Raw genomic sequence first — 20411 nt, forward strand, 5'->3', positions numbered from 1 at the left:
ATATATGTGTATATATATCTGTACCTCTTCCAACAGGATAATAAGTCCCTTTCCTTTTTATTCCACTAACTTTTTTCTTTAAAGTATTTGGCTTATTTTATAAATGATCTTTTTATTAACCAGGGGACAAAAATTCACCATGGAAGCTCGTGTGACAAATCAAAACTTTTTTTTTTTTTTTTAATAGTAGCTGTATCTCAAGTCTCAGCCATAAAAATTCCTTTGGCCAAGACCTGGGAACATTGATGTTCGTTTGTCATTACAGTATGAATTATCTGAATAGAAAGAGAATGGTTTTCTAGAAGTGCAGCACCCTCCTAGTTTTTCCCCCTCCTCCTCTTTCAGGAAGGAAGGAAGGAAGCAACAAGTAAGATTCTCCAAAACCAGGGAAAAGAGTGAATCAGTCTGGTTGCTCTATAGTTACTGAAGTCTAAATACATGGAACAAGATGCAGAAGGAAAAAAAAAGTCTTTCTAATTCTAATAGGTTCCTAAAGAGAAGCAGGAAGCAAACAAAACTAAGTGAGCAGGTACCTCCTGCCTTGTGCTTACAAAGAGGTAGAATTTTTAGCAAGAACACAGAATATTGGATATTCTGGTTTGATAACCAGATATTCCCAGAGGCCCACAAGAGAGCCTGATGCTTGAGAGATGCAGGTAAAGTACAGCAGCTGGTTCAAATCTGACCTGTACCTCTGAAGTGGTTATGGGGAGAAAAAAGAAATATCAAGATGTAAGAACCAGCTGCCATGCTTATTTCTGAGGTGCCACGATTCTAGTATTATGTCAGCCTCGACAGGCCACTGTTAGTTTGAATTTACTAAAAAATCCAAATTAGAAGGATTATGAAAGACTATTGTTGCTTCAGAGTGTCTTTTCCAAAAAGAGCAGCTTTTCAGGGCTTGCCCACACATTGAGAGTAAGGTGGATGTCCACAAGAAGAATGAATGAAGTTCTGCCTGAGTGAGCTGTGTTTATCGACCAAAGAAATGCATCCATCAGTCCTCATGAAAAGTTCTTCACACAGCTTCACTGCTGCAATTTATTTAGTGTGGAACAAAGTAACACAGAAACCCCAAGCCCTAGGAACTGCTATTAACAGAATAAGAATCCTCAATCCTGAGCAGCCACCCATTGAACACTGGACTGAAAGAATCCCAAAAGGCAGGAAGACACGTGAATAATTCCAAAGCCACAGCTGGCAGGACGCTGCTGCTCCTCTGATCTTTGTAATATGATACTTAGAAAGCCCTACGGAACTGTGTTATTTATAGTGACAAGCTGGTTAATGCTGCCTCCAAACCAGGCACAGCAGTTAAAGATCTGATGTGGTCTCTGCAGAGCAAATGGGATGGGGATGAGCCTCTTGTTTTGCTTCAGGCCTGTTCTCCTCCAAGCACCGTATTCCTTCTGACAGCATCAAGTTATCTTCTTGCCCAAGAGCATGCAGACAGCTGTTGGTTCAATTTTTGAAACATTTTCCCAGTTGAAAACAATTGGCTGTTTTACTATGTAGTTACTGGGTCCACAAGTGTTAAACGTTGCTTCTTAGATTTGTCTTGTTTTTGAAATTCCATAGCAGATCCTCTATCAGTGTAAGATCTTCAATGTGTATGGGGTAAAAAACCCCATGAGAACACAGATTGCTGTTTTTGCCTCCCACAGATTATGAAAATGGAACAAAGTATTCTAAGGGAAATAACAAGATTTTATAAGTAGCTATAATTCAGTCCTCTCAGACAGGTTAGTATATTAGCCCTCATGCACAACAAAATTCAAAGTCTGAAAGCCATCTATTTTTAAAAATCGATTATTCATTCCTTCCTTGCTCTAATTCAAAGGGATCTATTAAAAACCAAGAACCCCCAAACCTGATGGTTATAGAATTTTCCCTTCATGGCTCTGCAAAATATGCTATCTGAAGTTTTTGCATCCTACACAAAACCCAAACCACTTTGTTCATTGATTTTATAGACATTACTTTACTACAGTAAAGATCAGATGTATTAATACCATCACTGATTACTGGTTTTTTGTTTTTTTGTTTTTTTTTTTTTTTTTTAATCCCACCTCTCATATATTACCAAAGGGAAATAAGCTAAAATCACAGCAAAATGGAAATAAAAGATTAAAAAATACTCCAGAGATCTTTGCTGGCCACCTTTTTCCCCAATTTGGGGCATGAGGGATTGATTGTCCTTTAACCAACTCTGATTTCCAAGGGACAGGCTCCAGTTTCCCTGAGGTAAAAATCCCTGCAAAATTTTGAATCACTCAAGTTTCTCTCCTAATCATTTAGAGAGAAATGTCTACATGATTATGTGGAAACCTAGAGCACAGTAAACTGAGAAGAGCAGAGTACTATGAAAAGAATTTGATTATAAACTTTAACTTGGATGGAAAAGAAAAACAGAAAAGAAAAACAAGGAAAAACCAAAACAACAAAGGAAGCATCTTCACCTTTTCCAAAGCTTTGCAGTTAATGATTAAGAGTGACAGGGAAGTGGGACGAGTCTTACTCTGCCTTGAACCTTAAAGAATTCCACTTGAATAAACTTCAGAGACCAGTCATCAGTTATTTTCAGCATTTATGTATTCTAGCTACTCTTTCACTTCAAAATAAACCTTACTCTTAAGGTCTCCATCTATAGATCAAACTGTGAAATTGTGCTGAAGCCATAAATGCTGATCATTGCCTCTAGGATAGGGGCAAAACGACCTTCAGCCCCTTCGTGCTGGGGTAACAATCGCAGAACATGACTGAGATTATTGAGCATTAGCCTAGAAACTCAGGGATCCCCCACTTCTCTCCTTCCGCAAGTGAAGATGTCCATTTTTATGGAAAACTTAGAATAGGGAAATCAGGAATAAAGAGGGGATTAAACAAGGAGTGCACAAAACAAGAGAAAGGAAGGGCACATGCAGATTTACTTCTAACACACCGTGAGCCTGATTGGAAGAATAGAGGAGAGCCAGATCTCAGCTGAAGTAGCTTCGCAAAGGGAACACCTAAGGATGCACAGCAGGAAACCAGTTTTAGTCTTAGGAACTTCCTATCTTGGCTGGGGATACAGCAGGAGGCAGCCTGGGCTTAATTTTCCTGAGTCCCATCTAAGAGAGGGTTTTCAAATTCCTCTGTTCTGAGCTATGGAGGCAAGAGGGCTGCTCAAACGTCTCATAAGGCAATTTCTGTTATGCAGTAACATATATTTTTCCTAAATAATTCAAAGAGAAGCTACATGAAGATACTGTAAAAACATACAGCTTTGCACACTAATTCTTCAGATGTTTTTAATCATCCCTCCCCTTAGCATTTCATACCAAAAAAAGAGAAACAGATAAGGGGAGGTGGGGAATGTACTGATTTATTTCCTCAGAAAAATTAATCAGCTAATTAAATACTGCATCTATTGAACAGCAGTAGGAGCTCATAGGAGAGCGTGCAGGATTTTGTGAAGAAAGCAACTATTAATAAAATCCTCCATTTAAATGAAAAACATTTCAGGATCCTGGACAGTCATTTTCCACAAGCTCCTCTACTCTTCAATTAGTTGCAAAGCTTTTGACCCTCAAGAATTCTAATGACACATTCGCCCTCTCTCCAGTTAATGGGGATTACAACGTTTAGTCATTACACACATTCTTTTCAATAAATGTTGTAATTGCTCTGAAAGCAACATGCACACAAATACCAGAGTCAATGTTTCAATAACAGATTATGCAGTTAGTGAATAAGTATAAGCATTTTCTGCACACAATCTGTTAACATGGGATGTCTCCGCACATTTAAGTGCCCTCTTACATTTTCTGTGTCTTCCGAAATCTGCCTCTTTCGCTATCAGTAAAATTAAAAAACAAACAAACAAAAATATTTCACCTGCAGACTTAACACTATCATTCCAACACAAGCAACAGGATACATTTCATTATCTTGAATTCATTTTTAACTCTAGAAGCTGCTTGACAAACCAGAGTCTTTTAACATGGTTTGCCATGACTATCAACTGATTTAACAAAAAATAAAAAATTAAATTTTTCCATGAACTAAACAATAAAAGGAGCATTCTATGAAAAGTCTAGATAGGTATCTTAAAATGAATGGAAGACTAAAATAAAATAAATGTTATATGAAATGATTAATTTTCATAAGGCTAGCACTTTAATTGTAAATGTTAATCATAATGTTCACAGGAACACAAGTTTGTACTTTACACTGTGCGAGAAGTTCTAATATTTTTCTGATTAGACAACAGAGTAGAACAACTAAAAAGTATTTCAAATTTGAAATTTGAGATAAAACCTGGCAGTGTTCAAATATCTGAGAGTAATTTTTCATTAAAAGTTTTCTATTCTGATTGTGTAATAACATACTGTGGTTTAGCCCAATGTTATAGTTATACAAACAGTAGAAAGATAAAGATTGCACATGTTAATTGCTGTTTAGATTTTGTGTGCAATAACTCTCAAGGCAAACCACTCTGTTTTTCGATCTTCCCTAAGGAAAGCATAGGGATTACTAAAAAAAAAAAAAAATAGAAAATCGAAGACAAACAGGACCAGTCTTCAATATTAATTTTCCAAAGCATAAATATTAACTTGTGATTTCATGACTTCAAAGTGATTTTGTGTTGGGGGTTACTTTTAAGCAATTTCAGAAACATTAATAATATATAATATAAAATAATGTAAAATATCAAAAGGTAGAGTTTTCTATTAATTAATTTAATTACTACAGCCATCCCATGGTACAACTTTTGCTAAAACGTGTAACTGAATTAAGGCTGCAGTCCCGTAGTTTCAGTTTACTCAAGGACCACAGAACTGGGAATCACTTCCACGTGCTTTGCATATGCTTGGACCAGTATTGCATCTATCAGTAATTTCTGCCTTTCTCTTGTAGAGAACAGTACACTTAACCGGCACCGATTGCATTTCTGTGCCCTACTAGATACTCTGTTCACTAAGCTGGAGATATTTTACCTCTAGGTCTCCTTTGGTAATGGATTCTTCTTCCACACGGAACTGAAGATCTTCAACTTTCCTGTGGGGACAATTCATTAAAATTCAGATAACTTCTAAAGAAAATGCTTTCAAGCTCACTTTTCAGTGGAAATCAGAACTACAGCGACATCCTTCTGATTGCACCAGCAGACTGCCAGAAACATCAAAGATAATTCTCTTGCAGGAAGCATTGTGAGAGATGATGCTGCTGTCTTTAAAACAGGACCACTGCCACAGTCAGGCATCGGTCTTCCTGCAGCTCTATACAGAAAGTGTTTTGTTGCATTTTCTGCTGGGTTGAAAAGAAAACCTTTAGGTCATCATTGATTCTTGTCATTCTTTCACCCTCAAAAGAGGTGACCTAAATGAACAGTTTGATCCGTACATTCTACCATTCACCTAAGAAACAGTCCAAGTCAGGACACATCCGAGACACCCTGGGCCTTGTAGAAGCGCGCTGGGTGGCCTGCAGCAAAACCCCAGCCGAGACAAACATCCGTTAGGTGTCGGGATGAACCGTAAGATGCAGAACGGGAGCACAAGCAAGAACACTGCCTTGCCTTGCCTCTATAGGAGTCTTAGAATGAGAAGACAGATGTAAGAAGCTAGTATTTGACTTTAAATGAAATTTGTAAAAAGTTATTTCTTCCCATCCCCTGACTCTGGTTATATCCCAATGAGCAAGGGGACAAATCTCCTCCTTTCCCCCTTGATCCTTTCAACACTGTAAGATGTTGCAAAGGAAGAGACAAGCATGTCTTCTTCCCTTTGAATTGCACACGCTGCTGGTGCCCGCAGCTTGGCTGACAGATGTAGAAATCATTGCATCAAAGGGAGTTACAAGTGATGGATGTCTAAAATAAAAGGACAATAAGAACTTACTGCTGGAAACGGGTCTCACCAATGTGCTTTGGGAAACAGGATTAAAGATTATTTGACTTCAAGTCACTGCTGAGACTGACTTGAATACATATCACAGAGAACTTGCGAAGTAAATAAGCCTAAAGTGGTTAGGAGGGAGGAGAAATATTACTCTGTGAAGCCGAGCGATGTTTTCCCGGCTGCAGGATGTCAGTTTGGTGGTAGCAGGCGCTGCACGCTGCCTGGCAACACGCTGAAGGTGAGCTCAAGGCCAGGGAGGATTGCGGTAAAACGGACCCCACTGACCTGGCATGCAGCAAAAGTAGGTCCACAGCCCGGCTACGGAGCTGCTGCAAAGCTTTTTGTTTTTTAAATTTAAAACCCCACTGCTTTATTTTGTAGAGAGCACACAAATAATTCCAGACCTAATTCTACTGCTTGTTTTGAAAATTCAGTTAGAGTAGGTCCCATAAAAAAGCAGCATGAAAATTGTAAAGGAATTGCTCAAGATTTACCACTGCATTTTCTCATCTCTGATTTTGAGTTTTAAGGAGGCCTCTCAGAGAGGTTGACATCTGATTGATTTCAGGGGTGCACATGAACCTACAGCACAGACTCACAAGGGGTTTCTAAACAGACTTGCTTTTCAAAAGCATTCCAAATCCACCAAAACAATCTATCGGATTATTTCCTCACCTAACCTTGCCCCAACAATTTATCAGATTATTTCCTTTCCTAACCTCACTTTACCTCTTTGGTAATCTCAGTTCCTTTCCTCAAGTGGTTACAAGAGGCCATTAGAAAAGGCATTAAAATGTATGGCTTTGATGATTTTCCTTTAAGAGACAGATACTACCTAGTAGTAATCAATTATTCACAAGAGAACTGTAAATTCTTAATCCAGCACTGTCAGGAAATGAGATTATCAAAATTTTCATTTTGAAGTGGACGAGTGTTTCAAGATCAGGCATGATCCAATAATTTCATATGAGTAGGAATAAAATGAGTAGCATGAAATTCAGCTATAAACAAGAGTTAAAGCTTCTAAACAAGTAGTCCACTTTCTTTGGCTTTCTCTCCTCAAATGTAAGAGTTTCTTTTTTAGTTTTAATTTTAAGAAACTGCAATATGATTTTATACAATAATTACCCATATCTGCATTATTCAAAACTTGTTTCATATTTCAAAGTCACCATAGCATTTGCTTGTAATGCCAAGTTTGTTTTTAACACAGTTGTACCAACAAAGACAGTTTTCAGTTACCTTTTCTCTTCCTCGAGCTGATTGAGAAGCTCCACTTTCTCCCTGTCAGCAGCCTCCACCATGGCTCGTAGCTGGTCCATTTTTGCTTCCATCTCCAGTACATGCTAATTAGCAGGAAGAATAAGAACAAAATCTAGGAATTTTTTTCCAAGTTAGGTATCTATACCTCAGTAATCACAGTTTGGTACAGTGATGGGCCAAGGCACAGGAATGTTATCACATTGAAATATGCATATAATAAAGGAAAACCATCGCTAACTGACATGTGTGGGGAAGTTCAACCAAAATTAGTTAAATGAAACAGATTTGCTATCTCATCAAACCAAAGTTCCCACAAGGAAGATCTCACAGGTATGGAATACTTCAGTTTTGGAACACCATGTTTTACTCCCAGACCTCTTCAATAAGAAAACACAATTTTTGAAATTAAGTCAATTGTCCAAAAGCCTCTGTTTTAAGAACAGCATCACTGCTCTTACCCGATCATGTCCATCGCGAACCAGTGCTAACTCCTGCTCCATTTCCCCTACATGACTGGTTGCTTTTGCAACCTCTGCCCTCTCCAGGTCCCTTTCTGCCAGGAGCTGTTCGATGTGTTGCTGCTTCTCCTTCAGGGCCTCCTGCAGGGCCGTGGTACCAGAAATTTTCCTTGCATACCGGGAGGATGTTTCTGTCAACTTCACAAAGTAAACACGTTAAAAATCATTCTGTATCAAGTGAGAACGAGGAATATCTCCAGACTCAACAGGCACTGGGTTAGTAAAGGAAATGCTTTCTGTAACCTACTGTACCTTCTCTCCTTTTACATTTAAATTACTTCATTTTCTATAATTTAATAACAGCCATGCATGTGTAGTAATACTTTTTGGTAGCGATTGGCAGGTAGTGTGTAGGAGACAGAAGGGTTGAAGTGAAAACAAAACGCTGGCCTCAGTTGAAGGTGTGCTTAGTAGACTCACACAAAGGCCAGGTCATTGTGTTTCCAAGCATGTCTTTGCATTAAAAAAAGAAAAGCAGCCTTTTAGCAAGTTAAAAACATTGTGCCTTTAGTTATCAAGTCATCATCTTGGGTTGCCGGAAACAATATAACACTTCCAAATGCTCTATCAAAAACTTTTGGAATTCAACCAGCATTTGGCACCTCTACTATGGCAATAAAACATCCAGGATGAAAAGCATTTACCTTGACCTAAAAAGCCAGCCTTACAGCTAAAACCTTGTGAAGAAGAACAATTGGTATCTGATTAAAACATATGTTTATAGCAATTGGAATTCAATTACTTGGGGAAAAAAAAATCTGAAAGATTAAACTTAAAGAGCTTAGATAAACATGAATCGGTCTAGAGAACTACAGCTATAATGAACCTTGGGGTTTTCCTCGACCTTGCATGATCTCTGTTCCACTGAATGGAACCAGCGTGAGTCAAAATTCAGCATGGCCCTGTCTTCTACTTCCTCAGGAGTTTTTGAGCAAGGAGAAAACAATAGCAGCCCTGAATAACTGAGAAGATTATGGAAGAGTTCAACAATTTCCAGATAAGTTATAACTTTCCTAGAAACTGAAGCACGAAGAGTCTGCTGTGTCAAAACTGATTTCAGGAAACCTTGTTTCTTCAGCGGCTTAACTTTTAAAGAAAGAGTGTCAGAATTATTTTGACAGTCCTTTTAACTTGGATGGTAACCGTTCATGTTGCCTAGGAAAAAAAAATTGGAAGAAAGCTGGAATTTTAATTCCAGAACTAATGGATTACAGAAGCTTTATATTTTATGGCCAAAACATGCAAAAGCCCTGAGGCACAACACAGAGGCAAAAGAAGCAAATGTATTATAGACATTTCCAATGTGTAACTGTGCTCTCTTGTTACTTAGAGTATCATAGCATACAGAATAAAATGTAGAGGTTTGCTCTGAACCTGTGGTAGGCACCACTTTAGTGCATCGATTTCAGACTAGAGGGCACTCTGCAGCTGGAAGTGCAACTTCCAGCATGGATTAAAGTCCCACTGTTTGTGCCAAATAAAAATCCTTTATGCTTTTTGTGATACAGTATTAACCCTGTTGTCCTGACCAACTGTTGACCTCTGCTCACTTGTAATCTGCTTCGGTTGGGAAGGACGACGGCAAAGTCACCTCTCGCGTCCTGCACGGCGGGTCAGTGGGACAGTGCCGGCTGACCGGTCCCACCTCAGTGGGAGTGAGGTCTTTCTAATGAGATAAACCTATATACTTGGGTTATAGAAAAAGAGGAAAAATCTAGGGTGACTGTGGAAAAAACCCAATTACTTCTATGCTTTTAATTGCCTTCAAACAGAGACTTCTTAAAATTCAGCTTTCCCAGAAGATTTCTGTTTTACTGCTGCAACCCAAGATTAGGACATTTATGTAACAGAGCAACTTTAAAAGAATCCATAGTAAGTGTATTAGGTGGAATTAATGCTGTGTTAGAATTCACCTGAGCCACTGTACTTTGCAACATTTAGCCTTTATGCATTCATAGGCTTAAAACCAAATGTAAAAGAAAAGAAAGAGGCTTCTTTTCAGCAAAGACTTGACAATTGCTACTTCTGTATTTCTCAGTTGGCTCATCTCTTTGCAGTAAAAGAAAATCTTTTACATTTTAGACAATTTGAGGCTTCCTGCTTAATAAAACAAGTTTGATCTATGGAAGCTTTAGCGCATACCAGATCCTCAAACACAGACCCCGTACGACAGCGTAGTGCCAGGAAAATGAACAACTAAATGGAGATTCCAGCCAGAGAACACTGATGCCTTTTCAGTTTGTTGGCCTCGCAAGCCCCTTTCTTATTGCAATAACTCCGTTAGCCTGAATTAACTGTGTAAGTTTAAATATTCCAACATTCAGCTCCTCTTCAGGGCTAGCTAAGATTTCCTTCCTTCATGCATGCTTTGAATGAAAAAGAGAGCACAAGTGAATGTATATTGTGCTCTCCCCAAGATCTGTTCTATTCTCAGTTTATGCAAGTAGACCACAGGCAAGTGCCGCGTGGACTCCTGCTCGGGAAGGTAAAGCATGCAACAGAAAAAGAAGCTTACTAGTCCTGTACGGCTTGGCTTGCTGCTTACTGAAGATGCCACAGAACTGAGAGAGCTCAGGGAAGATGCGCTCGGACTACGTTTCAAGGCTGTGGGAGTTGCAACCACTTTTCGCACGGTTGTCTTGGCTTTCGCTGGCGTGGTTGATGGGAATCCGATCTTCGTAACTTTGTGGACTGGAGCAAATAAACCATACTTTGGCTGACACTGAAAATACCTTTACAAAAGCAAAGCAGACAGATGAGAGTAATTAATTAACTTCCATCTTTTCAGATACGTGGTCTGGCTTCACAAATAATCCTACATCAATAATGGAGAAGAATTAAAGAACAGATTATTTGATTATACAGAACATATCTTCAGTTATATATAAACAAAAGCCACTTAAAATTATAAGTTGTGATCACCTATGTTAAGGCACCACAATCCTTGTAAAACCTCTTTTTAATTAGTCAAAGGATTGTTCCTTATACCAAAGGAGAAAGAACATTAAATTGTCACGTGAATTAATGCCTTCTAAGTGTGACTTATTGGAGGAAGCAGCCACACTGTTCCCAATCTTTACAACGAGGCAGTTATTGGTATAGGAGTTTTCGGTTCCTGTGATGCTGGAATATTTCCCTTAAGTTCAGCTATTGGATACCCAGAGATTTTCTTAACTGAGCATTCATTCCAAGCTGAGAAACCAAGCAGACATTCAAAAAGCAGGAAATTGTGTTTTCCATTAGGAGTCTGTGAATAAAATTCACATGGGAGAAGGAGAGAGCAACTAATCCCATGAACGTGGGGTTGAAGCAGACTTTCAGAGATGTGTAGGCGTCATAAAATTCAAATCAGCTTCTAACAATCTCCCACCACCATCAGCAGAGAGTCAGGTTTACAGCCTAACTACTTCGCTTGGTATAAAGTTCAATGTAAGATAGAAAAACAAACAAACAAAACCCCAGAATATAGAGATGTAAAATCTTGAAGACAGCTGTGATCTGATAGTGGACTAACCTTGTTCCAGCAACAGCTCCATCGTTCTTTCCCAGAGGCTCATCCAGCTCTACTCCACACCACTCTCCTTTAGCAAAATCTGTTTCTCCCAAGAAACGCACAACTCCAGCTTTTGTTCCACCAACCTAAAGCAGTGAGAAACACAACTGCATTTACTGCATTTCCAAATTAAAATACGAAATAGAGTGAAAACATTTTCAGTATTATCATGTTCAAAAAGCACATTAATGATGCAACCAATCCTTATTTCAAGTATTTCAAGCTGCATATTCTTTTGACTATGAGTTTGTCTTAACATTGGATAGATCTTCGCAATAAAATTGTTCACACAAGATAAAAAATAGAAGAAAAAAAGACAAGAAAACAAAAATCACTGTCCAATTTGGTATTCAGGAAGTTTGTCATGATTGAAGGCCACAAATCTATTAGGTGACTTAATATGGCTATAAGATTAAAAATAAATTTAACAAGACTCAGTATAACCACTGTACTGAATGCAACAGATTTGTACTATAGTTTCACACATATTTTGATCAGCATTAAGGATTTCTAAGAACTGTTTATTTCTTATTCTAATTCTGTGAGGAAAAGTAAAAGAAATGAGAACAAAGTCTTTCATATTTTCTCCAAGGAATAGTTCAGATAAACTATATAGCACAGCCCTCTTGCATTTAAAAGAACTGATACAGAGCACTTTGCAAAACTGTAGAGGCAAACAGCTATTTGCATTCTTGGAGAGGGGAGAATAATTTTCTCGATCATTTCTTCATTTAAAAAAACCAAAAAAAACCCAAAACCAAATAAAAAAACCAAAACACATACCAAAAAACCCACACACAGAAACAACGAAAAAAACCCCAAACCCAAACACTCCTAAACGGAAGAGTAGAAATAAGTTGTTTTCAAGCTTATAATATTAAATATTTACAGCCATTCCCATTACTTGCAATGTCGGCAAGATATAGCTTTTCATAATGCCCAGGGGAGGGAAGAATTAAATTAAGTGAAGAAGCAAAATGTGCTCAGTGTGGCTGACACTTGCCAAGAGGGGCCACACGCCAGAACTGCCGGATCCCTGCGGGTCAGAATGACGAGATGTGCCCCATTTGTGTGAAAAATGTGTTCAGCCTGCATCCAGCATTATGAAAATGAGCAAATGTTAATGAAAACCTCTTTGAGAGGTTCACTGAATTCAACATAGACATTTTCAGGGCCATTGGATTTTTTTCCACTTGTGTTTTCCAGCACACATTATACAACAAGGAATATTTTGTAGCCTTGGCAGAGAGCTTGGATGTAACCTGCTAACACAAAGATTGTGATTTTCCTTTTTATATACTAAGAGGTATATTAGGATTTCATATAATTTTTAAATTATTCAATTTCTTGGGGAGAACGTCCCAGGATAACTAGTGAACAACAAGCTTCTTGTGCCATAAATGAAGGTGCATGATCACAGTACACTGGATAATCCATATTAATACACGTGGGAAGCGTTCACCAAGAGGTTAAGTGTGAGGAATGGAGAAAATTATCTTGCATGAAAGCACTAAGTGTCCACCAAGCACAAAGTGGGTGCACAGGAGCTGCCACACACATTTGTGTCCAGCTTGTGGCTCATCCCCTTCGCAGAGCTGACAGCTCTGGGAGCAACAAGGCTTTGGCGGATGGGAAAAAAATCCTCATCCACATAACCCTCAGAAAATCAGGGAAGAGCAATCACCCCTTTTGGATATTACTAAAATGAGAAAGCTGACAGCAACATCTTTCATCCATATTTCAGGTGGCGGTCCCCTTCTCTCATTAGTCTTGAAATAACATTTAATCTGCAAATTACCTTTACATCTTGCTTTAAGTGGCACTGTATCAAATTATTATTCTTCATGGAATAAAAATACATAAAGTTTACAGTTATCATGACTCAGCCTAATATAGTAACTAGTAGAACGTTTGGTATTTGGTGTTCTTGGCAGAGAACAGACAAACTTCCCCTCTCAAAAAAACAAGCCCAAGTACTGTCTTAAAACAAAATAATTGTAACCAACCAAAACAGCCACACAGAATCCAGATCTCCTCTGGGCACAGTGGTGAAGGGGGAATACATAACATTGGTTACAAGTATTTCCTGGGAAGAACTATCCCTTAAGTCGACACATGTCACCCACTCTCAGACATAACCTACTTTTTCTAAAGGATAAATATCATTAATCTAAGTAAAAACACAAAAATAAAGTGTGAGAGATACACAAGCACTTGTCTGGGCTGTCAGTCCATACTGGGTCTTCCAAGCTGCCCTTCTCCTTATTCCTTTTCTAGCAAGTTGGGTGGGTTTTGTTGTTGTTTGTTTGTTTTCTTTATTTTTTTCTCCTTAAATTCAGAAGACATCTTGAGGTGAAAAGACTGGTTAGGTCTGTGTGCACTGCTTCCCTACTCAATTCTGTACTGTTGTCTGCCTGAATAAACAGAGTTAAATCAAAGGAGGCTGTAAAAAACCCATTAAAGAAACGAAACTGGAAAGTTAGAACAATGGTCTGGATGAGGAGCATCCCTTCAAAGCCAACAATGGGTTTGGGGTTGCACAGAGGATTCCTCATTCCTCAGCTCCTCTTACTCAACTGTTTGGCCAGGCCAAGGAATTTTACTGCAGTTTTGGAGAGCGGTGGGTTTTTTTTTTCTTTGTTGTTGTTTTGTGGGGTTTTTTTGTTTGGTTTTGTTTGTTTTTTGGTTTTTTGTGTTTTTCTTTTCTTTCTTTTTTTTTTTTTTTAAATAAACAGAATAAGTCAATTACCAAAACACATGCACAAACCTTTTCACAGAAAGGTGAATGGGGTACCGAAGATCAGAGCTATCTGAAACATGGTAGCGGAAAAGGATAATTAGATGCAAAGACTCCCAGAGAGGAAAAACTGTTGCAATCTGTTCCCTCCAACTCAAACTGTAAATAAACTTCTAGATAAGTAAAGCTAGCTCCAGGATAATACAGATTTAACTTGGGTGTGGAATATTAATTTCTGGTTGGTTGGTTTTCTCCCTCATACCTTGGCTCTGTCCTTTTTCCATATTTAGGTAAAAAAATGTATGGCATTTATTCTGAAGAAATTGCATCCCAATCACAAACCAGGAGACACGATCCCGAAGTGAAACTTTGGCACAGGCCGGTCCGTGTTGGACGCGATGCCAGCGGATCCGCACCGGACAGAACCCAGGGCACGGGAAGAACTCAGCCCCCCAGAACATATGGGGATGCACAACGTGAGATCCCCAGCAGAAAAAGCAACGTGACTGCTCTTGTAACCATGGTACCAGGGTTATTTTAAAACAAGACGCAAGGAAGAATGCCAATTTTTTTTTTTCCCCAAAACTAGTCAAGCTTCTTTGAATAACCAGCTACTACATTTCTGCTTTCTGCAAATACTGAAATGTGTATCCTTAGTGATATCAGGAATCAGAGCACACTGTGGCAGTAAAGAGCTCACAGCTTCGACGAAGGTCTGTATACGCAGTTTTGCTCCATTTTAAATTTCAGCTCTGAAGACCAAGTCACCATTGCTCTATAAAGCCTGAATCTATTTCAGACCTACAACCATTCACAGCCGCCTGCTCAAAGAGTGGAAATTAAGTACCCTGCGTGTGACAACAAAGCTACCTTGAAAGCATTTAAGAAAATAATCACTTCTTCCCTTGGTAGTACAATGGGAGGTGCTACTGTACAACACAGAATGGTAAAGGCTTTTCTATGAATAAAAGTTGCTGTACATGTAGAGACTGACACTTTGTGCTCTAAAGGGGAAAAAAGATTAAGACGTGATGATGCTAACCTGCATATACCAATATGAAAACAGAATTGTACTTACAGAATTATAGCATTTATTATAGAATTATAGAAAAATTATTAAGAATCTTATAAGAATTATAGCAAAAAATGTTAAAAAAAGGATTAAACCAAAAAAACTGGTTACATTTGCCAGCAGATCTGCTTCCCAGTAGTGCTTGAAGGACTAAAAAAAAGCAGCCCAGTTTCTAAAAGAACAGGAAAAGAAGTTTATTAAAACATTTCTGAAAGTTATATGGAAAAATAGGGCATCACTACCATGCCGACAGTTTTTCATGACCTTCATTCACGCTAAGGCAGGTCACTAAATAACAGAGCAGAGAAAAGAACGGCCAGACATTTTTTTAGTCAGTTATCACAATCAATATAATCAAGCTGTAAAATATAAAGTGATAATATGGCAGAGAATCTAGGTTAGGCTACTCATCATTGGGGGGTGAGGGAAATTGCTTGGAATTCACTACTGTTATGTCAAACACATGGTAAAAGTGATTAAATTCCATTTATTGTATTATAACTAAGCTTACGTTAATTTGCTGCAATGTAAAGTGAAGTGGCAAAATGGGCCTGCAAACGTGAAGCAGTTAAAAACTTCCTGATGAAAGCACATTGGGATGAGCACCTCAAACCTTTGTAGAACCACGTTTCCAAAGGTAAGTAGGAAACAAATACACCAGTGTAATCCAGGAAAAAAAAAAAAAAAGATGGTCCAAAAAATGAAGACTGCTATTTAAACAGTATTCATTGAAAAATACAGATCTCTTTGAAAAGAGCACAGCCGCTGTCTGCGACTTTGTCAGTACAACAATATCGCTTATGCAGACCAGCTGAGCAGAGTTTAAAGGTGAATAACAATTGCTCTGTCTCTTCTTCTGCCTGAGCATGCACTTACGGTGACTCTTGAAAAGCATCGCTTGGGTATTTCTGTGTTTGTCACACAGATCAGCCATTTTCAGAACCATTCAAACCACACCACCCACAATACGCAACACCTGAAAATGCCAAAAACATCCAAACAAACAAACACTGCCTTTGAAAAACTTGGGACCTAATAATCAGAATCTTCTTTCCAGCTGGCAAAAGCAACTGTATTTAATAGATCTGTTCACCCATTCAAGGCCAGAGGGAACCAGCAGATCACCTCCTCTGGCTCTCCTGGAACAGGTCTTTCCATCTCACCCGGTCACATCTGTAATTAACCCTGAGCTGGGTGTGTGGATGATTTTAGATCAGGGCTGATTTCCATCAGCAAACATGCTTCCACCGACAGTCTGTTTTCATAGTTAACCACTCCATTGTTAGAAACGTGTTTGATTTTGAAATAAAGCAAAGTTCAAAAGCAAGGGCAAAATGGGCAGAAGAGCTAACGTGCAATAAGACACAGACACGGCGCTAACACACAGCCCTTCACTGCCAGAGGAAAACAGTTAATAATTTAAAATTATGTGCTATTGAGGTTCAATTCATTCAACCAATTCATTCAGTCACACAGGAAGCAATACAAAAAAGAGCAATATCATCCTACGAAAGCCACATGTGAATTTGCCACCACAAAAAAAAAAAGCAAAGACTAAAATAAGTAAATAAATAAACTGTTCTTTGGCTCATCCTGTGAGTAAGGACAACACGTTCCTGGATATCACTTCCCTTGGGAAGGCAGGGGGAGGGGAAGGGAGACAGTCCACATACACACAAAAAAACCATCTTGGATGAATAAACTATTAACAAAGCATGCAGAGAAGTCACCTATTGCTGCCATTATATCCCAGTAACTCGCATGCAATTTAAGTTAAATAAGGAGTTGCCAAAACAAAATGACTCACTGTTAGACACAACTCACACCTTGCTGCAATAAGATAAATTTACCATCTTATTTCTCTGTGAACAGATAGGTAACCATGTCCTGAAAAATGCTTAAATGTAACACTAAAAGAAAGCTGCAGCTTGAGCAGAGAAAATCATGGAGACAACGAATGACAGACAAAAACCTCTGGACACTCTGTATACTTCAGCTATATTGTCATACATATATTTCATGCTGCAGCAACCACTTTGCAAACTAATCTACATTATACTTTACAGCACCCAAAATACTACATCTAAATATACGAATTCCTTTCATCCTTAACAGGACAAAGCCATAAAATACAGTCAATGCAACTTAAGGGTAAAGCAAAAGCACGACTGAGCGGTTCAACACTGTGGTACATTCACAGTTCCAGCAAACGAGGTTTGGGGAGACAGCTCCTGTAGAGCAAAAACAGCCACGTGTTCTCAACTTCCAAATTTTTCTTCCTTTTCTGTCCTCATATGCATTGCAGCAAGATATTTTTGCATTGCTTTAACTGTAACAATGCAAATGAATATTTGTTTTTCTAACAGTTAAATATTATTATAGATTTTTAAACAGATTAAACTCAGAAATGCATTTCGTATTCAGAATGTTATAGAAACTAGTAAACAGAAAACTTTAAAATGCCACGTGGTCAATGCCGGCTTATTTCTAAAGGGAGCAACTTCTCTCTACATGTGAAGTTTCTTTCCCCGTGTTGCTTTTAAGAGCCCTGGAATTTAATCAGTTGACAGCCTTACGTCATGTTTACTTGCAGATAGGTTACATGGGTGGAAACAAATCTGACAATAATCTCCTGTCAGTCTTTGCCTATTACATCACCAAAGAACTTGGCAAGAAATAATGAAGCAAGAAATAACTCACAGTGAGCAGTGTAAAACAGACAATAAGAAGAAATTAGATGTTACTCATGCACAGAGAATAACTTTGCAGAAAGGCCGCAGCAGCATATGCCTGTAAATCTAGTTTGTAACCTTTTGTGAACATATGGACGGAGGCCCGAGTTCCAGCTTTGCAGCTCAGCTCCAGAAGCATCAGATTTGGCAGCCCACGATGAGGCTGTAACTGGTTAAATGAATGAAAGCACTTTAATCCCTTGAGAAGGCTAAGACCCCTAGGTTGATAAGATTTTTGTTTATTTATTTAAAATACAGCATCTGGTCCCTTCAGGAAAAAGCCTAGGATGCTCTCAAAGTGGCTTCAACTTCTGGTAGGTGCAATGGCTGTCACACAAAGCAAGTTTCCTCGTTTTATTTCAACAAGCTGGGTTTGGTTGGTTGGTTGGTTCAGGGGGTTTTTGTTTGTATTGTAAATCAACTTTACGCTGGGCTCTAAAGAAATCCTAAGTGTTTGCAACACCAGGGCAAGCAGGTTCTCTGGCTGCAAATCAAACAGGAAACAGAAACTGGCTTTGCCTGAAAGTGTTTTGTTTTCCGAATTAGTTTTCAGTTATTCTTTCCCCACCTGGTTTAGCACCTAGTGACACCACTTCCACTGGCACAAGAGGGACTTTTGCATAGGAATTCTTATTCATACAAGGTTCAAGATGCTGAAACTGTAGCCTAATTTTCAGCAGGCAAATCAGCTTCAGTTGTGCTGAAGACCTTGCGCTCTGTCATTACCCCAGTAAAGGCCAGATGAGCATAATGAAGGAAATGAAGATTTCCCCATTAACATTTCCTACTTTACAGGAATCCCCAAATATGAGATCAGACTGCCCAGAGTTCATGTCCTCCCTTTAACAACTAAATCATATCCAAATTCCAGAACACAGTTCAGATGTTAAGAATGCAAATTATGGTTAATACAGAGCTATTTGCATTACTCATTGCATTCATAACTTTTTCTTCGGTTTAGCTATATTATTTTTTTCCAGTAAATTATACATCAATGCAACAAACGAAAAGGTGAATAATAAGGAGCTACATATCAGAAACAATGGTTCTTTTAAATATGTACTTTATCTCCCTATATTTTCAACATTTCTACATATTAACATGAAGTATATCCAAATACTTGTTAGAGGAAGGACAATTACTGCTCAGCTTCAAGTCAACGAGGCAATTAAGTACATGCTTGTTGAATATGGCTCAGATATATGGGGATTTGAGGGAGACAGACTTCTTATCAGAGATTTCCAAGACAGCAGAGGGTTTGTGTGCTGTTTTAACCTAATCGCCTTTGATAAGGAGTAAACTACAGAAATGTAAAGGACCTCTCCTTTTGTACTGGAACATCCATTTTGGGGTAGAATACTTCAGCTCAAGTGTTCACTTACTTTGGTTTGCTTTTGATTTGCCAAGAAAAAAAAAAAACCACACCAAAAACCAGAAAGAACAGATCAATTCAAGGTAGCTCCTATCAAGTACATTTAAAAAATCAAAGTTAGAGGAAAAAATACAGCAGATTGAAATATTCCAGCGTAACACTCCACGCCCTAAGAACACACACACAGATCAACACAGTTGAGCCACATCTGAAGTCCATTCGAGAAGGTAATCTTAGCTGATGAGCTGCGTCTCACCCACCTCTAAATTTGCCCTTAAGGACATACTTTCCCAATTAAGTATTTTAATAAGACTCCCAGATGAGCTTTTGTCTATCATGAATTCATTATTCCACTGAACTGCAGTTCTATGCTGCTGGAGGCTCACTGTTTTCAAGATGCAACTCTTGACAGTTGTTTACCCCCATATATCCACGATCATCACAACATTGCTATTATTAAGAACTTTCCCAAAGTATTCAATGTAACAGTCAGTCCAAACTGCAAGAACTGAGGAACGTGGGCAGCATTTAGTCGCTAGAGTTCTGCAATGGTACGGTCAGACTGGAGCATATCTCAGACCTATGATGCTACTTTGTCACTTACGGGGGAAATTCCATGAAAAGTTACTTTTGTCAGTGTAAACAAAAAACAAATGACATGGGGCAATCCAGTTGCATTTGTACCTGTGTTGGAGACAGAATGGCTAAGCAAGCTACAGTGAGTGACAGGCAGGTCTTTCACAACACCCAGTGCTACCTGTGGGCTCTGAGGACACTTTCCAGCAATTACTCAGTAAAAGCTCAATTCAGGATTTCAGTGGCAGAGAAAAAAAAAAAATAGCAGATGAATGGATTATTCGGTCAAGTTTACTGTTATTTGAACCAACCTGGAGGTTCAAAATATTTACATCTGAATTATTTTAAACATGACATCAGAGTCTGGGATGTACCACAAAAAATTAGCGTGGGACCCGAAAGGGTTAAAAACCAGCAGACAAGAATCCTGTCCATTTAAGATTCATATTTCTGTGCGCACACTCTCTTATACTGGCATATAAATTACAGAAATACATCACTGACATGCTGCGCTAGGAATTGCCTCAAAACCTCAACCTACAATTTGATGATTCAACGGGAAGACTTAAGGCAACCAGTGGAAGTAGGAAGGACGAAATACTAAGTTTAATCTGTTCTGCTTAACAAACAGAATTTGGGACATTACTATCAAACCGTGGCACTTAGGATATTCTCCTTCTGCAATTTTTACTAATAAGATAGAGGA

General features: G+C 38.6%; 1 protein-coding gene across 1 annotated transcript in view; it reads right to left on the bottom strand.

Annotated features, from left to right (window-relative positions):
• CLIP1 (CAP-Gly domain containing linker protein 1) overlaps window positions 1-20411 on the bottom strand; it is a 63440-nt gene that overhangs the window by 29482 nt on the left and 13547 nt on the right. The window contains exons 4-9 of the mRNA XM_065646153.1: window positions 11178-11302; window positions 10179-10395; window positions 7604-7801; window positions 7125-7228; window positions 4980-5040; window positions 3802-3834 (exon numbers count right to left, since the gene is read on the bottom strand). Coding sequence (XP_065502225.1) covers window positions 3802-3834; window positions 4980-5040; window positions 7125-7228; window positions 7604-7801; window positions 10179-10395; window positions 11178-11302 — 738 coding nt within the window. The remainder of the gene's footprint in view (window positions 1-3801; window positions 3835-4979; window positions 5041-7124; window positions 7229-7603; window positions 7802-10178; window positions 10396-11177; window positions 11303-20411) is intronic.

Source organism: Caloenas nicobarica, chromosome 16 (genome assembly GCF_036013445.1).
Source record: "Caloenas nicobarica isolate bCalNic1 chromosome 16, bCalNic1.hap1, whole genome shotgun sequence".
NCBI lineage: Eukaryota > Metazoa > Chordata > Aves > Columbiformes > Columbidae > Caloenas > Caloenas nicobarica.